Consider the following 24,513-nt stretch of genomic DNA (forward strand, 5'->3'; position numbering starts at 1 on the left):
TTACACATTTTGTTAGAATCTGTCAGTTTATATTTTCACTTTTAGATATTGGAATGGCCTGCTGGTTTTGTTGAAACATAAGGAAAGATTGGAGGAGATGCTCATGCTTATACTGTATCTAAATGATGTCAAACTCCTGGATAATAATCAACCTAATGGTTTGAAAAATTTCATAAATATTTATCTTTGTAAAAGATGTCCAAATTTATTTTCATTGGGACTGAAGATTTACCATTTTTAAGAATTGTTTCTTGGATTTTATTAACCAGTTAATTTCTGCTAGGGTGATAAAAACACTGGTGCAATCAATTCTATAGTATTATCTTCATAGGGTACTTGTTATATAAAAGGTATGATAACTATTTAGAAAGAATATTTGTGGTTTTGAAATCATGCTAATAATATTTTGGATTAGTCCCATCTCATAACTGTGAAGTGGAACACTGGAAGAGCTTAAGACACACCATTAGAGAATAGACCTTAGCGCTTATTCGGAATCTGTGACACCTGAGATTTATCAACACTTGAACTATTGATGTCTTACAAAATCACTTTTGCATTGTTGTGTAAGACATTTTCTTCAATGACATCAAAATTTTATGGGAGCATCTGTGATGGCCAGTAATGGCTGACAAATAGTCATAAGGTGCATTTGACTTTTTGGTATTAGTAAGAGAGTGGAAGGACCTTTTTCCAGGACGTCCGGATTAGGCCTTAATTTTTTCAGGAAATTGGGATTGGACATTTAGCTTTGTGGGAATTCAGGATTTACCCTAATTGGGACTCTGGAATTAATGATTAATTTTTCTGTATCCAGGAAAGAATGCTTTATTTTTTCATGAATTCTGGATGACACCCCCTCCTACCGCCACTCTACGGCACTAGTAAGACTTTGTTAAATTCAACTCCTGAAAATATTTCACACCCCCTCCTACCGCCCCACTACGGCACTAGTAAGACTTTGATAAATTCAACTCCTGAAAATATTTCAAACATGCTATTATGTCATATCTTATTTGCAGGAATACTTCCAAGTTCAGTGGAAGATTGGAAATGGTTTCTGAGTCAGTATTCCTCATTAAATCACCAAAATACTGCAGCAACTGACACTGATCAATCAAATGACCAGCTAGTGTCATGGTCAGAAGGAGGAGATGACCATTGCATTCCTCAGTGCCCCCCAATTACATGGAATGCTATAGGACAGTTGATGTTACAGAACTTAGGACCAGTAACTACAGTCCATGTTATAAAAGACTGTAACATGACAGATCAGATGTTTTCACTCCCTTTCTTCCAATCATGTGTTCTTAGTTCATTCATCCATAGACAACAAAGGTATGCTTATTATAAAAAGGAAAAAAAAGAAATGTGAAGGAATCAGTACGGTTTAAACCATGTGATTGCTTAAAAGGCCAGGATGTTCATACAAAATCTATATTAAGAATTCGGTAAACTTCTGAATTTTTCAGAAAGCTTTAAAAATAGCATTTGCTTAGTATGTGGGTATACTCTATGTAATCATGTTACATTTAGTAATATTTTACATTCTGAATATTCTGTTCTGTTACCATTGTTTTCAATGTGGTACAGATACATTAAAAGCAATGTTATTATCAAATTCCTGAAAAATTATGAATTTAACTGTGGCAAAATTGTAAGACATAGACATCTCAAACACCTGAGAGTGATATTCAAGTCTCTTACAAGACTTGTCAAAGAATTGTTGCAAAGGGTTCTTTATTGTGCAAGAGAGCTTGGCACTTGGAGCAAAAGGTATGCAATTAAATGTCTTTAAAAACATCCTGCAGTTGTCTTTTTTTTTACCTTTTTTTTGGGGGGGGGGAGGGGGAGAGGGGGTCATTCCCATCAATTGGACAAACTTCTGTGTAAAGTTTTAGGGTTTTAATCTTCAGGAGTACAGTAATAATATTGGAAGGAAAAGAATGCTCAGCTGTTACATTTGGCACCAAAGTAAAAAAATATCCATATTTGTAATAGATGATTTGATTGTAGCAAGAATTTTATATTAAATATTGCTACATACTCTTAAAATGGGGAAGTGTTTCATTCCTTATTTGATTGTTGAAGAGTTACAAACACCTTTGACTAGCCTTGCTAGTAGATTACAGCTGACTGAGCTGGATGTCATGGGCTGATCTCCAGTTGTACACTCATATTTATTAAAGCAAACAATGCTTAACCTTTGCATTGTAAGATCATTGAAATGCTTTCTTATTTAAATAACATTTCGAAGCTTTGCATTTCTGACATACAACAAACAGATTTTTTTCTAAGAATATTCATTTTTGCATGATTATAAAACTGTATGCAGGAAGCATTGAACAAATTCAATCGAAATCGAAATTCTGAAAATTGTGCATTTTCTCAAAAATTTCTTTTAAAAATATGCAAATTAAATGAAATTTGTTGACTCTTGATAATGTAACTGATGCTGATCGATAAAACTATGTAATGTGATTTTGGGTTGAATGCATGGAAGGGAGATGGGATGGGAGACAGTGGATGTTCCAAATGGTATGAACCCACACCTATTTTTTTTAATTTTAATTTGACTCAATAGTTACAGCAACCCATCCATGGTTACTGGAAGTAAAAGTAAATGTGACTTTTTTGTCTTGCTTGGGAAACATTAATGGCAACCCAATGTGCCACAATTTCTGTTTTTACAGATTATTGACCTAATTTTTACAGACTAGAATGTTTCTGACCATATAATACCTCCTTGTGTTTTTGAATTTTAATAACAATAACTATGGAGAGAATTTATGGACCTTGAATTGCAAGTTAAACTCCCTGCTATCCACACAGTTCAGCTTGAGCAGTTTCAAAAATTAAGAGGGCTATACGAGCGACAAAGGAATGGCTGTTTCAATCACAAGTACAGATTGGATTGGGGCCATTTGGGGGCGAATGTGTTGATAGATAGTGTAAATGCACAAACATGCATCATATAAATGGATTTGTATTGTATTGTCTGCTCTAAAAAATAATATGTATTTACAGAAATGTTACACACAGTTTACTAGAGAAGTTAGATTCTTACCTATGGACAAAGAAACCAAATACACTTATGCCAGAGGTAATATATTAGTTCTTGCTTAAATTTAGTGACTTCTTAGTTTGAAATTTAAAACACACATAGTTGATATATTACTAAAGTAGCATAGGAGTATAAAACGAGTAACGGTCTTGATTCTTAGCTATATTTTTGGTAAAATACAACTCAAAATGTGCTTTTTCACCAGGCATGTCTTGGGGATGATTAATATTATATTTCAGTAAGTTGTAAGATTTAATATGTCTAAATTGAAAAAATTCTTTCATTTTATTCTTTATTTGATAGTTACAGTTCTTAGTGAACAGTCAGAAAGAAGGGATTGCAGAAGATGTAAAGGTTGAAGAGCAGGACAGCATGGTAATATATATTTTAATTTTTTACAAGTGGATTTTTTTTTAAATTCAACTATAGAAGATTATCTTATTGAAGGGAAAATCCTAAAATGGAATGTGGCTTTTTTTAAAAGTGCACCTCTTATTTTATTTTTAGCTCACCTGGCCCAAAGGGCCAAGTGAGCTTTTCTCATCACTTGGCGTCCGTCGTCGTTAACTTTTACAAAAATCTTCTCCTCTGAAACTACTTGGCCACAATCATCATTGGGGTATCTTGTTTAAAAAATGTGTCCGGTGACCCGGCCAACCAACCAAGATGGCCACCATGGCTAAGAATAGAACATAGGGGTAAAATGTAGATTTTGGCTTATATCTCTGAAACCAAAGCATTAAGAGCAATTCTGACATGGGGTAAAATTGTTTATCAGGTCAAGATCTATCTGCCCTGAAATTTTCAGATGAATCGGACAACCCGTTGTTGGGTTGCTGCCCCTGAATTGGTAATTTTAAGGAAATTTTTCCGTTTTTGGTTATTATCTTGAATATTATTATAGATAGAGATAAACTGTAAACAGCAATAATGTTCAGCAAAGTAAGATCTACAAATACGTCAACTTGACCAAAATGGTCAGTTGACCCCTTAAGGAGTTATTGCCCTTTATAGTAAATTTTTAACCATTTTTCATAAATTTTTGTAATCTTTTACAAAAATCTTCTTCTCTGAAACTGCTAAGACAAATTTAACCAAACTTGTCCACAATCATCATTAGGGTATTTAGTTTAAAAAATGTGTCTGATGACCCCGCCCGCGAACCAAGATGGCCGACATGGCTAAAAAATAGTACATAGGGTAAAATGCAGTTTTTGGCTCATATCTCTGAAACCAAAGCATTTAGAGCAAATCTGATGAGGATAAAATTGTTCATTAGGTCAAGATCTATCTGCCCTGAAATTTTCAGACCAATCAGGCAACACGTTGTTGGGTTGCTGCCCCTGAATTGGTAATTTTAAGAAAATTTTGCAGCTTTTGGTTATTATCCTGAATATTATTATAGATAAAGATAAACTGTAAACAGCAATAATGTACAGCAAAGTTAGACCTACAAATAAGTCAACATGACCAAAATTGTCAATTGACCCCTTAAGGAGTTATTGCCCTTTATAGTCAATTTTTTACAATTTTCATAAATTTTGTAAATTTTTGTAAATTTTTACAAAATATTTTCCACTGTAACTACCGGGCCAAGTTCATTATAGATAGAGATAATAGTAAGGAGCAAGAATGTTCAGTAAAGTAAGATCTACAAACACACATCACCATCACCAAAACACAATTTTGTCATGAATCCATCTGTGTCCTTTGTTTAATATGCACATAGACCAAGGTGAGCGACACAGGCTCTTTAGAGCCTCTAGTTTTTTATCCAAATCATTTTTGGGGTTTCCTTACCAAAGCAATGACTTAGCCATTGCTTTAATTGGGGAAACCCATTTTATACCAGCTACAGCTTCTAAACCCCTTATTACAATTTTTGAAACTTTTTAACAATCTTAACCATATAATGCTATTATGCACCTCTTATTTTGTGTTTTTTATTAGAATAATTTTGGGGTTTCCCTTTTCAAATCATGGACTTTGCAAGGTGTGAGGGTATCATTTTGTGAGCTTTGCTCAAAGTACTTCTAGTTTAAGCTTGTGATATCATATATTTCTTATTGATTGAAAGAAGATCAAACTTTTATCCAATACTAATAGGGCTGCCATAAGTACATTGTCTAAAAACCAATTTTGAAAAGAGTTACTTCCCTTCAAAATTTGTACTGTATTGCTTCATACTGATTGATGATTGATTGTTAATGTTAAACGCCACTGCAGAACTATTTGGCACTATTGTGGTAGCCAGTTTTAATTACTGGAGGAAGCCAGAGTTCCATGATAACCACTGATCTTGGGCTTTAATACTGACAATTCCAGTCAAATAAGATTGGACTCAAATACACCTGTCACATGAGGGGTTAAAACTCACAACCTAAGTGTAGACAGGCTTCACTGTTGATCTATACTGAAAGTAAAAAAAGTTATTACTATTATCTTAGACACAAACATTTATAGTTTTATGTTCAAGTTTGCTAGAACTTAAAGGGACCTACATATAAAAAAAACAATTATGTGCAAACAAACTGGATAAAAAAGTTGATTATTACATACTGGTAAATTCAGTATGAGGTATCAATGATGTGGTATTAAAGGTCAATTGTAAGTTGAGTCGTTAAACGCCCCCTTGTAGTAGAGGATGAGATATAAAAAAAAAATGAAGTAATAACCACTTTTAAAGATATCAACTTATCACCATTTCAAACAGAATTCTAGTGCAAATAATATATATAGATATTATAAAATAAAAAGATATAATAATATATATAGATATAATGGTGCTAATATTTAATTCTACTCTACAGCTTTACATGACTTCAGATCACAGTTTGACCAGCAGACGTTACAGAGAGGATATGGAGAGTCATTGGGGAACCAGTACAAAAATCAACAGGTTTACCAATAGTTTTTTTGACAGTTTTATATATTCATATAATTATGGAGGGGGCATTAAGTGCTACCTACCCTTATCAGTCTGTACATACATATGTCCCAAAATTAGTTTCTATTCTCTAACTTCAGTTTGCCTCAACCAAATGTTATGAAACTTTACACAATGCTTATTACCACAAAACACAGATCAAGTTTGAATTTGGGTGGCATCACTTTCACCGTTCTAGAGTTATGTCCCTTTACAGAAGGAAAAGATTGCTGAAATTTTCGTTTCTATTCTCTTACTTAAGTTTGCCCCAACCAAATGTTATGAAACTTATACACAATGCTTATTACCACAAAACTCAGATCAAGTTTGAATTTGGGTGGCATCACTTTTACTGTTCTTGAGTTATGTTCCTTTATAACGTTATATGCAAGCAGGGGCATCATCTGTGTCCATGGCTGTGTCCCATGGAGACATTCTCCATTTATCTAAATCAATATTTGGTGGAAAAAAAACCCATTTTATTTCGGTATGCATAGAACTTGTATGAAATTACAATCTGATCAGCTGGATGTGGAAAGATAAGACTATTATCAAGAAATGCTTAATTGTGTAAACCTAAAGGCAATGTTTTGACCCTGCCATCCATTGCCAGAGTTCATATTTTCTTTTGGATGACTTCTTTTTTTCGAATTTGTGCTTCTGCATAAAATGCGAAAAATAAAAGTGATGATTTTGTGAAATTCAGTTAGTTCTATGTAAATTAATGAGCATTGAAATAATTTGATATAAAATGTTCATATAAATACACAATTTATCGAGTTATATTGATAATTTACTTTTAAACAGATTTGTTGAATAATAAACAGTGGCAATATGGTTCGATGAATTAAAATTTTGAGAATTTACTACAAAAATGCAGTTGTATTAATTAATTTTGATGTGCCATAATCACCATTACAAAAATGAAAAAAATGACTAAATTTAAAAAAATTATACAAATGCAAATAAATATTGTATTGGATATATGGCAATATAAAAATATTAATTTTGTCACATCTGAATATGAATATTAACTGGTTCTTTACTTACAGGAATTGCAGAAACTGTAACATTCAATTAACTGAGACAGTATCTCATGTGGAACCTGGAGTACTCATATTTCCTTGTGGTAAGTGGTCACTGTTGCCTACATTTAATGAATGTATTAAGTCATTGACTAATTGTATTCCATAATGGTATTTTCTAATGGTGATTCGGAGAGATAATATGGCTTGGATGTATGAAATAATCCAATTCATGAGAACAATTGAAATATAAATCTTTAAAATGTGATTTTCATTCAGTCAGTTACTGTTATGTCTTTAACATTTATCTGAAGAGAACACTTTTTTTAGCCTGGTCAACACTAAGCCTAAAATACAATGTGAGCTTTTGCCATGTGGCTGGGTTAAACATGTTTGTGAGCATTCAACACTCGGTGGGCCATTTACTATGTAAATAGTGGTAGGAATGAACCACTGGAATAGATCATTCTTTCAAGCTTCATAGTATATGATAAGGTTGAGGAGTTAAAATGAAATACATGAAAAAATTACTGCCTGAATCATTGAATCACAAGCATCTGACACTAATCAGATATTGATTTCTATTCACAGATGCTATTAAAACCCCAGTCGTAAATACATCAGATATTTGTCCAATCTAATTATATTTCCATGAAAAAGCTTAATCATGATAGTTATGGTATATTTTTGTCAACATAGTAAACAATTTAGTTTTTTTAAATATATGAAAAGGGTAGGGTATTGGATGTCTCAGAAACTCATCATTAACACTAAAGGATTGAAGTGGCCCCCAAAGGCTCAACTCTCTCCTTAATCTGGGACAGTGGAATAACAGCACAACATAAGAACAACCCAAAAATCAGTTGGAATTGTCTTGACTCATCAGATTGGAACCAAGCACAAAAAACTGACACAAAAACAAAGGACTGATCTAAGAGTACTCACAGTTACTGTAAATTCAGAAATTATTGCTTGCATTTATTATTGCGATTTTGTCATTCTAGTCTAAAATGTGATTCTAATTTTTGCGATATTGAGAAAAATCCTGTTTAAATCATATGAAATATTTCAAAATGCGAGTTTAGATTATTGCAATTATAACCCTGTCGCATTTTTCGCAATAATAAAAACATCACAATAATTTCTGAATTTACAGTACTGAAAGCTAGCTCAAAGCCAATAACAATAAACTGATAATGCAACTAATAAATAAATCATGCTCTCCCCATTTATCTATCATGCATTACACATATAAAACAAATTCTTGTATTTCACCTTTGACAACTGTTCCAAAAAATCCATACATTTCAAGTCCATGTAAGAAAATGGAATAACATGTGCACAAATCTCCAACCTGACTTGAACAGACACTTTGTATAGCATGTGTTGGGCTGAACTAGGTAAAACATAGATCGTCCTTAAATGTATTGAGTAACAGGATTAGGTTATTTAAAAGGTGCATAACAGCAGCATAACACATTAATCCTGAAAAACTGTTTATGTTGTTATTTAAACAAAGACTAAAAGATGTGAACTTACAAACTTGGTCAGATTATATTGGTAATTCTTCCAAATGTTCTTTTTATTCGAAAATTAAAGATGTTATTATTATTAATGAAAATATTCAAAAGCTGTCATTTAAGCTCAAACATGAAATTTTTTCCATTATATGTTCTAATCATAGCCTTGCTATAGAACAAGGTAGACATGAAAATCAACCTAGGGAAAATAGATTATGTAGAATTTGTAATACAAATGAAATTGAAGATGAATACCACTTTATACTTGTTTGTCCGATTTTGTGTGATATAAGGAGAAATTTTTTACCCATATGGTGTCATAATAATCCTAACAAAGAAAAACTGATTAATCTGTTTAAAACTGATGATTTTTGTATTTTAAAAAAATCTGGCAATATATATTATGAAAGCTAAAGTATTTCGAGATGAAGTTTTGACATTTTGAATGTATAGTAAAATATAAGTGGAAATGAACACTACTGATGACTGATTTATAAATATGATGATATGTGAATATGTAATGTGATTATTGTTTATTGTGTAATATGTAACTGTAGATGGCAAAATTATAAATTGTGTAATTTAATATTTGTACCGTGGGCTGGAGGCCTTTTTTGTACAATAAACTTGATTTGATTTGATTTTGATTTGAATCCTGAAATCATATTTCTCATTGAACTATTTAAGGAAAAATGTGCTGTAACCCTGATATTTTTTCATTCATTATTCTTAAAGTTTAATGTATTTTTTTTTCAGGACATGGATTTCACAAGTTTTGCTGTCCTCTTAGAGAGTGCATCATATGCTTGGAATTAGAATGAAAGAATAATATATTCCATAAATCAAAGTGCTTAAACAAGTTTCTGTACTCATATTAAAATGTAATACTCTTAATGATAATGAAATTAAGAACAGAAACCTGTCTGGGGTATAGACTTGGGTAATTGTAACCTGTACTATTTAAACACAACACTAGGAATGTTATTTATGTGTATTACTCGAGTTCATATACATAGATAATGTAATTTGAAACAAATTTTAAGGGTATTGATCATTCCAGCCATATATTTTTATCCAGAATGGGTTACATGGTATATTTTATTAATATATTTAGAAGAAAGAAAATAAAAAAGATAACACTTTGTAAACTTTATGCATCAGCAGTGCTTTGGGATTTTACCTCGACCCATCAGGATGCCAAGGATTTATAAGAACTGAAGCATATGGAGAGCAATCTGACCAAAAAACTATCTTAAATATTTAATGCAAGTAAAAGAAAAAAAAACTGAAAAATTATCACATCTTTATATCAGAAGTAATTTTGATTGTTAGACGGCATGTCTTTAAATACCTCATAACTTAATGTGTAAGCAAAGAATTTATATTTTTTTATTTTGTTAGTTTGTAACCAGCATATGGTTTAATGTTTGCTTTTATCATTAAAGTTGTATGATGTCTTATTTCTTTTATGATCAATTTATTTAAGTCTTTTAAGGATGTTTGCTCTTCTCGTTTTTGAATTTTTGCCAGATTTTCGGAATCCTCTGGTTTTTCCATGTAGTGCCATTAAAAATTTTTGCCCACTAACCCCTACTTTTCTTTCCATAATTTGATTACATATAGTTTAAAATGCCATCATTGAAAATCTTATAAAATCCTTGTTATTTTTTCATAGTTTTTGAAAGAAAAAAGGTGCCAATGAAAAATGTATGAAAAATCTAGAGAGAATCATTTCCAGCCATATTTTCAATGGCTTATATCTCAAAAACAAGCACCCAGACACTTCATTTTTTTCTGCTTTTTTAGTTTACATTATTTATATACTATCAATTTATAACAGTCTTTTAAAAGGCTTGTTATTTTAAAACAGAGTAGCGAACATCCTTAAACTATTATTGGTAAGAAACTTGGTCTGCATCATGGTTAGGATGTAGTTTTATCAGATTGTGCTAATCAATGTGGAATCCATTACAATAATAAAAGATGGAAGTAAAACACATATTTTATCATGGCCTTCTCAGTTATGTAGGCTATCAGGTTTAAAAGAGATTAAATTAAAAACTTTATAGATACCCATGCTGTCTGACCAATATGGGCATTGTCATAAAACAATGAACTTTAACAAAATTCTTTTAAAAATCATGACTGAATTATATAAATGGCAGTTTGAATTCATTTCGGCATTAATTTTGTTTACACTGTTGACTCCGAAAGGAACGGGGGCTTAACAACTAAATTTTGTGTATAAAAACATTTGAACATAGCTTTTATTGTTCTACCAGTAAAGTTCTCTCACTTTATTTTGCCTCAACCAAATGTTATGAAACTTATACACAATGCTTATTACCAAAAAACACAGGTCAAGTTTGAATTTTGGTGGCGTCAATTTTAACGTTCTAGAGTTATGCCCCTTTACAAATGGAAAAATAGCTGAATTTTTCGTTTCCATTCTCTTACTTTAGTTTGCCTCAACCAATTGTTATGAACCTTATACACAATGCTTATTAACACAAAACACAGATCAAGTTTGAAGTTTGGTGGTGTCACTTTTACCATTCTAGGGTTATGCCCCTTTACAAATGGAAAAATTCCTGAAATATTTGTTACTGTTCTCTTACTTTAGTTTGCCTCAACCAAATGTTATGAAACTTATGCACAATGCTTATTACCACAAAACTCAGATCAAGTACAAATTTGGGTAGCATCACTTTTACAGTTCTTGAGTTATGTCCCTTTATAATGTTATATGCAAGCGGGGGCATCATCTGTGTCCCATGGACACATTCCCCATTTATTTACTTTTAGTTTTTGTAAATACTTTGTCTGCATTTTGTTTTTATTATTTATAAAGATTTGTATATTTTATAACTGTATTAATGTATTGCTAAAAAATGAGCTGCATTGGATAGAAATCAACCTTATGCAAATGAATATCAATACATCTTTTAAGCTATTTCAGGTTGAAGAAATCTCTACGAAAAGTCTGTAACTGTTTGAAAATTTAGTTGTTATAAGAACCCTACAAAACAGACCAAAATTCATCTTTTATTTTATATTTGAATATTCCAACATCAATGAAAGTCTTACACATGTACATGTATACGTGCATTTGCATAAGGTCGATTTCTATCAGACGCAGCTCAAATGTTAGATATTATGATAATTGATTGACACAGATAAGGTGCTTAATTTATAATGGTGCTCAGGTTTTGTTTACTGTAATGATCATGTACAGGATTGGTTTTGCTCATTGTTGAAGGTCACACTGTGGCCTATGATTGTTCACATCTTCGACCTTTAGTCTTTATGGACAGTTGTCTCATTGTCAATAATACCACATCTCCATACTTTTATAGTGGTTGTCTTTTATTGCAGTATACAATTATAATTCATTTATAAATGTTTTATACATGGTATTTTTTGCTTATAATAATGATATCTTTTGAAAATAATAGAATTGACAAAAATTTAATGAAAAGATATTATTTTTGTCCCCCCCTCCCCCCCCCAAAAAAAAAAGAAAAGAAAAGAAGAAATTCATTAGTCAGTAAGGTATTTCTGGAAAGGTTGTGTTTTAATTTGTGCCATATTAATCTAGTTCCCTCAAAAGGAGATCATAATTTTTTCTAAGAATTGACATTTACCAATAAATGTTTTTTTTTTTTTATTAGTTATTGTCTGTTGAGATCAGACATTGATATGTTGAAGAGTGCAAGGGGCAAGGGAATTATCAATTATCACTAAGAAATGTTGTGTCTGATTGATAAGGAGTTATTTCATACAAAATAATGCAATACACTTTGTGGATTGTTTTTATTATTGGAGATATCATCCAAGTACATGTACCAACTTATGGATTAACACACAATATTATTTAGATGTGTAAATAGTTTTGGTTTATTCTCACTAATAACAAATTTTTTATGGCCCCCGCAACAAAGTATATATATAGTTTTACCCTTATCTTTCATTCCGTCATTCCGTCATTCAGCAACAACCAGTTATACAGACTTTTGTTCTAAACGCCTTCACATATTGAGCTGATTTTTAGTATGTGAGTTTACTATGATGAGTTACAGATTGAGTTTACATTTAGTCCCACTCCACTGAAATTACCGGCTTTTGACTTTGAAAATTTCATGAATATAGCAGTTATACAAACTTTTTGAGATGATATTTAGTATGTGAGTCCACTATAATGAGTTACAGATCAAGATTACGTTTGGTTCTGCTCTGCTGATATTTGCTGAAATTTTGGGCTTTGGACTTTGAATATTTTGTGAAAATAACAGTTAGACAGACGTTACCATATTGAGCTGATTTTAGTATGTTGAGTTACAGATCCAGTTTAGGTTTGGTTCCGCTCCATTGATTTTTGCTGAAATTAAAGGATTTGGACTTTGGAAACTTTGTGAAAATAACAGTTATGCGGACTTTCATTCTCAAATTTCCACTCCTAAAAATGGCTTCAAGCTGTTTTTTGCAAGCGGGGCCATTCGTGTCATTCCGACACATTTTATTTAAATGTAAATATTGTTGTTTATCACTAATAGCCGTTTCTATTAGTTTTAAGGATTCTATTATGTTTGTATTTCTTTGTACATTCCAGTAATACATTTCTTTATGTTCACAAAATAGCAGGGTGATATATTTTGTCCATGTATAGTATTTATGAGTATTTATGAGTTTTATAAAGTACATAGCAAGATATAGAACAATACCTCATATCCACCATTGAGATGCTGATAACAGCAATATTGTACTGCAGTCTTTCAGTAAGTTATATGCATCATTTCATATTGGTATGGTTCACATCCAAAGTTTGATTAACCAATTAAATTGTGAGAAAATGAAAAACCTTTTACTGCAGTATACTGCATGAAAATAATCATGTATGAAATAATCTGTTTACAGAATTAAACTCATCAAAGATACCAGGCTTAAACTTGTGTATGTCAGACATAGTTTGGTCTACAAAAGACTGATCAGTGACTATTGAATCAAAAATCTTAAAAGGCCACATAAAGTAAGAAGTTGAAGAGCATTTAGGATCAAAAATTCTGAAAGGGTTTGCCAATAATAGCCAAGGCAATTTATTCCTGGGATAATCAAAATGATTAATGCAGTTAAAACTGTCTTGAAATTTCTGAACCAATCTGTCAATATATAAGACACTGAAGCACAAAAAAAAACAATATTTTTTTTTTTATTATCATATCGATTTTAATTGGTTCTGTCTGATAAAGTATGCTGGTTTAGTACGAATACTGTCAACTTTATAGTTGATGGTTACTGTGACATTTTAAAAGACAATTATTTCAAGTCAGCCAATATACAATAGCTATAGCATTTAAAATAAATTATTATTCCATAAATTTTTTTTTATTTTTTTGTTTTTGAACTACTACTTGTGTTGAAATGCTTTATGATTTCTTTCCTGGTTGGTTTATAGCAGAGGTATTGAAAGTATTAAAAAGATACAATTTTCTAGTTTATATTTTGATAGAGTGTCTTAGGAATTTACTGAAAACAAATAAATGATATGTAATTGTTATACAACTATGGCCTTAAACAAACTCATTAGTAGTTTGTTATGTAAAGAGTATTGAGGGCTTTAAAAGTGCAATTTGTTAATGGTATCTACAATGATTGTTAATTTTACTTGTTAGTTATTGCAAGGTGAATTTATGAGTTAAACTTTATATGTAAAAAATGTTAATGATTTTATCATTTATAGGTTTTGAAATAAACTATTCAAGTTGAATATTGATTTGTACTTTGTGAAATGGCTTTAAAACTTATGTATTAAAAGGTGACAGTAGTTAACTATGGTTCAAAGATAGCAATTAAAAGCCACTGAAATATTCTCTGATTATGAAATTTGGGAACACCATGACACATGTTATTATTGGAGTCTTATAATTATGTAAGACATTCATTACTCCACATTTATTGTAACCCTAAGTGAAAATTACATGCATAGTTACCCTGTTCACTTTGGTGGGGAGGAGGAGGAAAAGGAAGGTTTTAAAACTAAACACTTGTTGTGATTCTAACAGTCATATTTAACACAATATCTATATGCCTAAAGGTATCCTCATGCAAGTTTTTCTACATAGCCATTTTATTTACTTCTGATTAAATGCCTCCTAAATGTCCTATTTTATTTTTGCACAAAATCAATATGCACAATAAGTGTGTATCATGTGCTCTTGGCACAGCTGTTTATTTTGTGCTGTTACACTGCTGGGGATGTTTTAGAACTCACAAACCTGGTTAACCCCATCATATTCTGTATGTGCCTGTAACAAGTCAGTAGCTTGTAAATGTATGGTGGCTATTGGTTGTTGTTTGTCATTTGTTTTTGTTTGTTTATTGTTTTGTCATGAATTAGACTGTTGGTTTTCTCGTTTTTAATTGTTTCACATTGTCATGTTGGGGTCTTTTATAGCTGAATATATAGGTATGGATTTAACTCATTGTTTTAGGCTTTTCAGCGCCCTACATAGTTGCTTACATACATGTCATTTAGACTCTGGTGGTCATCATACTACATTTCTTTTTATGCCCCCACCGTAGCGGAGGGGGCATTAAGTTTTACCCTTGTCTGTACGTCCGTCCATCCGTCCGTACGTCCCAAAATTGGTTTCTGTTCTCCAACTTGAGTTTGCCTCAACCAAATGTTATGAAACTTATACACAATGCTTATTACCACAAAAAACAGATCAAGTTTGAATTTTGGTGGCGTCACTTTTACCGTTCTAGAGTTATGCCCCTTTACAAATGGAAAAATTGCTGAAATATTCATTTCTGTTCTCTAACTTTAGTTTGCCTCAACCAAATGTTATGAAAATATGCACAATGCTAATTACCACAAAACACAGATCAAGTATGAATTTTGGTGGCGTCACTTTTACCGTTCTAGAGTTATGCCCCTTTACAAATGGAAAAATTGCTGAATTTTTCGTTTATGTTCTCATACTTAAGTTTGCCTCAACTAAATGTTATGAAACTTATACACAATGCTTATTACCACAAAACTCAGATCAAGTACAAATTTGGGTAGCGTCATTTTTACAGTTCTTGAGTTATGTCCTTTTATAACGTCATATGCAAGCCGGGGCATCATCTGTGTCCCATGGACACATTCTCCATTTATTTTGTATTAATAATTATATTTTTAAGATGTCAAATAAAAAAACAAAGCTAAAGCCATTAAAGAAAGACCAAGAAATTGCATTTTCAATTTTGCAAATTTCTTTTGTTTCCAATGTCCATCACCACAAGATGTTGGATAATATTCAGGCTGCAATCATCTTTTCATAAACTTTTTTATAATAATCTAGAAACTTATTTTAGCTGGTCGAATTTCTTAATTAATTCAAGAAAAATGCACTGAAAACAGTTTTTTTGTATGCTTTTGTATTTTGAGTTTACTTATAACAATTTAATATATATCTTGATATCATATGTAAGGAAAAGTTTAACATTGACTGTAACACCCTAGTGCTTTATAATAATAGTAATAAAAATAATAAAATGCTCTGCTGGGGCGCAGCTTGATACGACCGCAGAGGACGAACCCTGAACAGTTGAGGCAAGTATGGACACAACATTCAAGCTTGATACAGCACTGAATTTGGATTGTAATTAAATATTTGACACTGCATAGGTTTCTGTCACAGAATGAATGTGGTCTAAGAACTTAAAATTTTTTAATTGACCTATTCAAACCATATCATTATTATTTGCTTTTATATATAAATCAGAAATAACCAATTTAAAATGGAAAAGTTTTAAGAAAAAAAATGAAAAAAAAATCCCCCACCCCAAATCATTTGAACCCCCTTATGATTCATCACCCCCAAACTCAATCCCAGCCTTCCCTTTGTGGTATGGTACCTTGCAGTACAATTTCAGAGAGATCAATACACTTACACCCAAGTTATTGTCCTGAAACTAGAAAAATGCTTGTTTTTTTGCCCCTTTATGGCCCCTAATTCCTAAAATTTTGAGGCAATTACCCCCAAAATCAATTCCAGCCTTCCCTTTGTGGTCCGAGTACACAGTTATCGTCCTTTGATTTTCGTTGTCCACAAATATAGTCCCTAGTGTGGACAGTGTGTTACTTGCCATTTTTTTTATACCCTTTCCAAATTTATTTCTCCATGTTTTATGCCTCAAATAGCAAGTAGGGGGATGAAATTACACTGTAAAGAAAATTTGGGTCATGAATTTTAAAGTAAAGTAGTGATTTGGTCCAGCTGAAAAAGGTTAAAAATAAGCACTTCGGAAGCTGTCAAAAGATTTCAAGACCCCCTTAACATAAAATTGTCCATATTTTGAGTTAGAGCCGATGAAGTTTTCTATAATTTTGATATAATTTGTCCCAAAAGTAGTAAAACACACTGTAAAAATATTATTGAGAAAGCGCAGGTGGGATTTTTTTAATTTTCATTTATTGTCTAAAAGAAATGCACTACGAAATAACTGTGTACTCGGACCTAAGATTGTGGAATGGTACCTTGCAGTACAATTTCAGAGAGATCCATACACTTGAACACAAGTTTTTGTATGGAAACTAGAAAAATGCTTGTTTTTGGCCCCTTTTTGGCCCCAAATTCCTAAACGTTTAGGGCAATTACCCCCAAACTCAAACCCAGCTTTCCCTTTGTGATATGGAACCTTGTAGTACAATTTCAGAAAGATCAATACACTTACACACAAGTTATTGTCCTGAAACTAGAAAAATGCTTGTTTTTTTGCCCCTTTATGGCCCCTAATTCCTAAAATTTTTAGGCAATTACCCCAAAAATCAATCCCAGCCTTCCCTTTGTGGTATGGTACCTTGCAGTACAATTTCAGAGAAATCCATACACTTGAACACAAGTTGTTGTCTGGAAACTAGAAAAATGCTTATTTTTGGCCCCTTATTCCTAAACGTTTTGGGCAATTACCCCCAAACTCAATTCCAGCTTTCCCTTTGTGATATGAAACCTTGCAGTACAATTTCATAAAGATCCATACACTTACACACAAGTTATTGTCATAAAACTAGAAAAATGCTTGTTTTTTGCCCCTTTTTGGCCCCTAATTCCTAAAATTTGGAGGCAATTACCCCCAAAATCAATCTCAGCATTCCCTTTGTGATATGGAACCTTGTGGTACAATGTCAGAGAGATCCATACACCTACACACAAGTTATTGTCATGAAACTAGAAAAATGCATGTTTTTTGCCCCTTTTTGGCCCCTAATTCCTAAAATTTGGAGGCAATTACCCCCAAAATCAATCCCAGCATTCCCTTTGTGATATGGAACCTTGTGGTACAATGTCAGAGAGATCCATACACTAATACACAAGTTATGTCTGGAAGTTACAAAAATGCTTATTGTTGGCACCTTTTTGGCCCTTAATTCCTTAACTGTTGGTACCATAACCCCCAAAATCAATCCCCACCTTCCTTTTGTGGTATTGAACCTTGTAGTAAAATTTCATAGAGATCCATTCACTTAAACTAAAGTTAGAGTGCGAAAACTTATGTGTCTTCGGACGACGACGACGCCAACATCATACCAATATACGACCGCAAAATTTTTTTGCGGTCGTATAAAAACTAGAGGCTCTAAAGAGCCTGTGTTGCTCACCTAGGTCTATGGACTCTCTCTAACATTGTGGACTAGAATAGACTTCATGACAAAAACTTTGTTTTTTAGCTCACTGTTCCTTTGGAACGGTGAGCTTTTGCCATCACTTGGCGTCCGTTGTCGTCCAGCGTCGTCCGTCGTCGGCGTCCGTCTGGTGTAATCTATTTCAAACATCTTCTCCTCTGAAACTACTTAACCAATTCCAACCAAACTTAAGCTGAATGATCCTTAGGGTATCTAGAATAAAGTTTGTGTTTTTATTTTCTGTTTTGTCAAAAAACATGGCTGCCATGGCTAAAAATAGAACATAGGGGTAAAATGCAGTTTTTGGCTTATATCTCAAAAACCAAAGCAGTTAGAGCAAATCTGACATGGGATAAAAATGTTCATTAGGTTAGTTCTATCAGCCCTAAAATTTTCAGATGTCAGAGTCTAACAACCCATTATTGGGTGGCTGCCACTAAATTGGTAATTTTAAGGAAATTTTGCAGTTTTTATACGACCGCAAAAAAATTTTGAGGTCGTATATTGGTATGACGTTGGCGTCGTCGTCGTCGTCGTCGTCGTCCGGCGTCGTCGTCCGAATACACAATGGTTTTCGCACTCTAACTTTAGTTTAAGTGAATGGATCTCTATGAAATTTTACCATAAGGTTCAATACCACAATAGGAAGGTGGGGATTGATTTTGGGGGTTATGGTACCAACAGTTAAGGAATTAGGGGCCAAAAAGGGGCCGAAAATAAGCATTTTTGTAACTTTCAGACATAACTTGTGTGTTAGCATATGGATCTCTTTGACATTGTACCACAAGATTCCATATCACAAAGGGTCAATGCTGGGATTGATTTTGGGGTTAATTGCCTCAAAATTTTAGGAATAAGGGGCCAAAAGGGGGCAAAAAACAAGCATTTATCTAGTTTCATGACAATAACTTGTGTGTAAGTGTATGGATCTTTCTGAAATTTTACTACAAGGTTCCATTGTACAAAGGGAAAGCTGGAATTGAGTGTTGTGGTAATTGCCCAAAACGTTAAGTAATAAGGGGCCTAAAAAGGGGTTTAAAATAAGCATTTTTTAGTTTCTAGACAATAACTTGTGTTCAAGTGTATGGATCTCTCTAAAATTGTATTACAAGGTACCATACCACAAAGGCAAGGCTGTTATTGAGCTTGGTTTGGGGGGAAAGGGGGTGGGGGGGTGATGAATCATAAGGGGGGCGGGGGTCAAAAAAGGGGTAATTTTTTTTTTTCCTTTTTTTTTTGTTTAAAATTTACATTTTAAGTTAGTTATTTTTTATCACGAAGAGAAAGTAGGAATTGAGTTTTGGGGTTAATTGCTCAAAAATTTATGAATAAGGGTCCAAATATTAAGGAATAAGGGGAAAAAAGGTTAAAAAACAAGGGTTTCCATTTTAATAGACAAATAATTGAGTAAAGAACATTATTTAAAAGAAGTGTAAGGTTGGTAATTCAAACTCATTTAAATATCTCATCTACACTGCTTTTAAATTATGTAAATTGGAAATTTGCCAATAACTTTATTGTTAATAAATGCATTGGAAATTTGCCAACAATTTTAGTGTAATAAACTTCATTGGAAATTTGCCAATATAAAATTTTGCTGATGAAGGTTTTTTGTTTACCTTTAGCCTTGACTATGAAGTCATTTTCTATTTTTATAGCCTTATGATGTAGTTGAATTATTTAATACTTTTATGATGTGTTTAAATGGGGTTTTATCATGTTTATGGTTGCAAATTTATTGTTTTAGTATAATAAACTCCATTTACGATTTGCCAATAAAAAAAATTTTTGTTTATTTTTAGCTATGATTATGATGTCATTTTCTATTTTACTTTTATGGTTGCAAAGAAATTTTTATTTTTAGATATTACTGTTAAATGATGCTGATTAAGGTTTTTGCTATGTTTAGCCATGACTATGATGTCATTTTCTATTTTAATATCTGTTATGATGTATTTAAATGGGCTTTTATGGTTACAAAGGAATTTTATTTTTAGATATTACTATAAAATGTTGCTGATGCTGATTAAGGATTTTGTTTATTTTTAGCCATGACTATGATGTCATTTTCTATTTTAATACCTTTATGATGTAATTTCCATTTTTAGATATTACTGTTAAATGATGCTGATTAAGGGTTTTTTGCTATGTTTAGCCATGACTATGATGTCATTTTCTATTTTAATATCTTTATGATGTATTTAAATGGGCTTTTATGGTTACAAAGGAATTTTATTTTTAGATATTACTTTAAATGTTGCTGATTAAGGATTTTTGTTTATTTTTAGCCATGACTATGATGTCACTTTCTATTTTAATACCTTTATGATGTATTTAAATGGGCTCCCATGTATTTAGATTTTTGATTATTTATACATGTTACCAAATTGGTCCACATTGAACAAAAACGGTCCAAATTTCAACTTTATTACATTACATCAAACATTGAATTTTACATATTCTTTGATATATTGAAATTAACAAACAATTTAGTTTATGGATATTCCACCATAATAGGTAAATTAAATTTTTTCCAGTTCTTACACCACATTCATCCTGTGTCAGAAACCTATGCTGTGTCAAATATTTAATGACAATCCAAAGTCATAGCTGTATCAAGCTTGAATTTTGTGTCCATACTTGCCCCAACTGTTCAGGGTTCGACCTCTGCGGTCGTATCAAGCTGCACCCCAGCAAAGCATTTTATTGGTTACTATCTTGAATATTATTATAGATAAAGATAAACTGTAAACAGCAAAAATGTTAAGCAAAGTAAGATCTACAAGTAAGTTTTCTATGACCAAAATTGTCAAATGACCCCTTAAGGAGTTATTGCCCTTTAAGGACAATTTTACACAATTTGTTTATCATGTTTTCTAACTTTAAAAAATCTTCTCCTCTGAAACTACTGAACCAAATTAAACCAAACTTAAGCTGAATGATTCTTAGGTTATCTAGAATAAAGTTTGTGTTTTATTTACTGTTTCCTCAGAAAACATGGCCACCATGGCTAAAAATAGAACATAGGGTAAAATGCAGTTTTTGACTTATATCTCAAAAACTAAAGCATTTAGAGCAAATCAGACAAGAAGTTAAAGTATTCATTTGGTCAAGGTCTACCTGCACTGAAATTATCAGCCAAATCAGGTATCTGATTTTTAGGTTATTGCCCCTGAATTGATGATTTAAAGAAATTTTGCAGTTTTCGGTTATTATCTTGAATATTATTATAGATAAAGATAAACTGTAAACAGCAAAAATGTTCAAATAGTAAGGTCTACAAATAAGTTTATATGACCAAAATTGTCAATTGACCCTTAAGGAGTTATTGTCCTTTAAAGACAATTTTTCACAATTTGTTCATCTAATCTATAGTTTGCTTACTTTAAAAAATCTTCTCCTTTGAAACTGCTGAATCAATTTCAGCCAAACTTGGACTGAATGAGTTTCAGAGTATCTTGTATAAATTTTGTATTTTATTTCCTGGTACGTCAAGAAACATAGCCACTATGGCTAAAACGGAACATAGGGGTAAAATGCATTTTTTTGCTTTTGAAGAAAATATGACAGATACAAAGAACATTTAAATGGCATTTTTAAGCCACTCATTAATATATATTGAAAAGAAAAATAATCATTGATGAAAGATTTAAGCAAAAAATTACAGGTGAGCCGCGGCGATTCAGGCTCTTGAGAGCCTCTTGTTTATTGATCTTGTATTGCTGGTCATTTTATTGTTTACAGTTTCTCTCTATTTTCTTTAGTTTAAGCCCAAAACACAAAAAAAAAACGGTTATCATTTAAGGCAATCACTCCTATAAGGAGTAAACCAATGATTTCAGAAAAATTTGATTTATTTGTAGACCTTATCTTGCTAATCATTTTTGCTATTTATATTGCCTATCTTTCTTTTATAGTTCTCAAGATGGTAGGCAAAAACGTAAACTATTGGAAAAAATCGTCATTATAGAGCAAGAATCCTACAAGGAGTAGACTGATAATAATGCCTATTTGACTTATTTGTAGATCAAGTCTTGCTGATCATTTATAGTGACACTTATTGAAGTTTCAATCTATCTATCATAGTTTTTGGGAAGTTTGCTACAGCAATACTTTCGTAAGGCGTCGGCCTCAAACTTCAGGCCTATGTCGCACGTCAAGGCTGAGTAAAGGTAAATACCGGCTATGATAGAAAAGTGCATGTTTTAGTCAAAACATCGATCGGAAGGTTTTGATGCCAAAAACATTTGAAAACTTTTAAATTCCGCTATTTAAATACTAGCTATTTCATATTCCAATGTGGATTTAAGGACCTTCACTCGTCCAGCATGCCCAGTCACGTGGATCAAACTGACAGCTAAAAAAACATTGACTCGACGACAGTTCGTACATATCACAGCCTCCTCAGTGTTACGATTAATAATTACATTTGTACACAAATCGTTACGAGGATAAAGCAGACAAGTCAGCTTCTACTTAAAATAACTCAGCTAGTGTATCAAGACAAGTGCTGTAGCAATTATTTACATGATTAAATGATATGTCCATGTAATAGCAAATTAAGGACATAAGCAAAATCATAAGTGTCTCGTACGTCATCCTCGGTCAATTGTATCAATTTCATCGTCTTTTTGTAACATATGATGCACTCAATTTATTATCTAATCTTTTGGAAAGTTGTTCTCATCTCGCATTCAAGAAGGTGAATGTACTAGAATGGTGCAAATTGCTGCCATTTCGAGCTTTATATCAAAACATCCTGAGAATATTGTCCTAAGATTAAACTCTTGAACATACTAAAAAAAAATCGTATCCGATCTTGGTCTCCAATAAAATGTTTTGAGAGGTTTAGTTGTTAGAAAACCCCAAATCTGTTAGACATTCTAGTTTGTTCTAAAATTATAATCCTTCAGTGCAGCCGTCAACATTGTTTTAGGTACTTGAATATATAAGATATACTTATATGACGACAGTTGATTTGACATCTAAGACGTTCACTCACATACATTACATGTCGTACACCTCTTTTTCTACGTTTCGTATTCTTTCTCTTCTTTCTTTTCTTCGCCTATAACGTCGACACAGTACTACAGCTGTGGGAATAGCAAGAATAAGAAGTACACCACCGATTGCTCCAATATATGGAAGTGCTTCAAGGTTTGGCGCTACAAATATTTTAAAAGAACATAAAATCTATTATGTGTGTATAGTCACGATGAAACTTTATGAAAACAAAAACGTTTTATAAACGATTCTTACTGCCATTTTCTCCTTGTGAAACCCTGTATTCAGTTATGTATGAACAGAGAAAAGAAGTATTATGTTATATGTGAAAATATGTTGAGAATCCAAACAAGTAATAATGGTGAATATCAATCTTTTGAAACAAATTTCATCCCGTTTAAATAAAAAATATCTGTTGTATTGATAACATATATCTATTTCAAGAGCATATACAACGGAAACCACGATCCATTATTAACCTTTAGTATGAGCCTTGTTTAAACGCCGTGTTATTCTTATGGGTAATGATAACTTTACTGACTGTCCTATTTGTAGGTTCCTTACATAATTGAACCTCGGATTGAGGTCTATATTGATATTAACAGATTTGTAAACAAACGACATTTTCTAATATCTAATTATTAAACATCTACGTTTATTTTATCAGCTATTTAAAACGTTTTACTTACAATCATCATCTGACGAATCATGATTTTGGTTCTTATTTTCTCCCTGATCTTTGCAGCTTTCTGAAGAAAAAATGGTTTAACGCGATAAAAGTAAGCTTTAACACATATGATTGTAAAAACATTAAATGTTAATTGAAACAGGATAAAAGCATTTAAAGGCTTTTTTGTAATACAAACAAGGGAATCGTAGTCACTTATGTCTTGTTTATGATCATGAAAAATCTAACTTTATAAAGAACCTCACCGATTCTCATAACTTTGAGGGGGGGGGGGGGGGGGGGGGGGGGGGGGGTTAGGGGTGATATTTCAACAGAAAGTTTGCAATGAGTACTAATTGTGACCCCCTACTGACTGACTAGTTTGACTAGACTACAGTACTCATATGACTTTGGCAAAACCACGAAATTAAATATCGACGAAACTTTGTACACATGAATACAAATGAATCCACAGTTCATAATCTTAAAAGACCAATTACATCTTCGCATTATTATAGTACCTTTTCTTTTAATTTCCTACTCGTTGCAATATAGCTTTTTGCAATGATGCGGCGTAAAGCAATACATGAATGAATCAATCAATCAACCAGTCAAATTTTGTAATTAAGGTCATGAA

At 32.2% G+C, this 24,513-nt stretch overlaps 1 protein-coding gene across 3 annotated transcripts in view; it reads left to right on the plus strand.

Annotated features, from left to right (window-relative positions):
- Positions 1–14,299, plus strand: part of LOC127704710 (BLOC-2 complex member HPS5-like) — a 47,315-nt gene extending 33,016 nt beyond the window's left edge. For all 3 annotated transcript variants that reach the window (XM_052208848.1, XM_052208850.1, XM_052208849.1), the window contains 7 exons: positions 46–158; positions 1,023–1,338; positions 3,028–3,103; positions 3,368–3,439; positions 5,875–5,963; positions 7,043–7,119; positions 9,292–14,299. In XM_052208848.1, coding sequence (XP_052064808.1) covers positions 46–158; positions 1,023–1,338; positions 3,028–3,103; positions 3,368–3,439; positions 5,875–5,963; positions 7,043–7,119; positions 9,292–9,356 — 808 coding nt within the window. In that variant the 3' untranslated portion in view covers positions 9,357–14,299. The remainder of the gene's footprint in view (positions 1–45; positions 159–1,022; positions 1,339–3,027; positions 3,104–3,367; positions 3,440–5,874; positions 5,964–7,042; positions 7,120–9,291) is intronic.
- The last annotated feature ends 10,214 nt before the right edge of the window (positions 14,300–24,513 follow it).

Source organism: Mytilus californianus, unplaced genomic scaffold, assembly GCF_021869535.1.
Source record: "Mytilus californianus isolate M0D057914Y unplaced genomic scaffold, xbMytCali1.0.p SCAF_6, whole genome shotgun sequence".
Taxonomy (NCBI): Eukaryota; Metazoa; Mollusca; class Bivalvia; order Mytilida; family Mytilidae; genus Mytilus; species Mytilus californianus.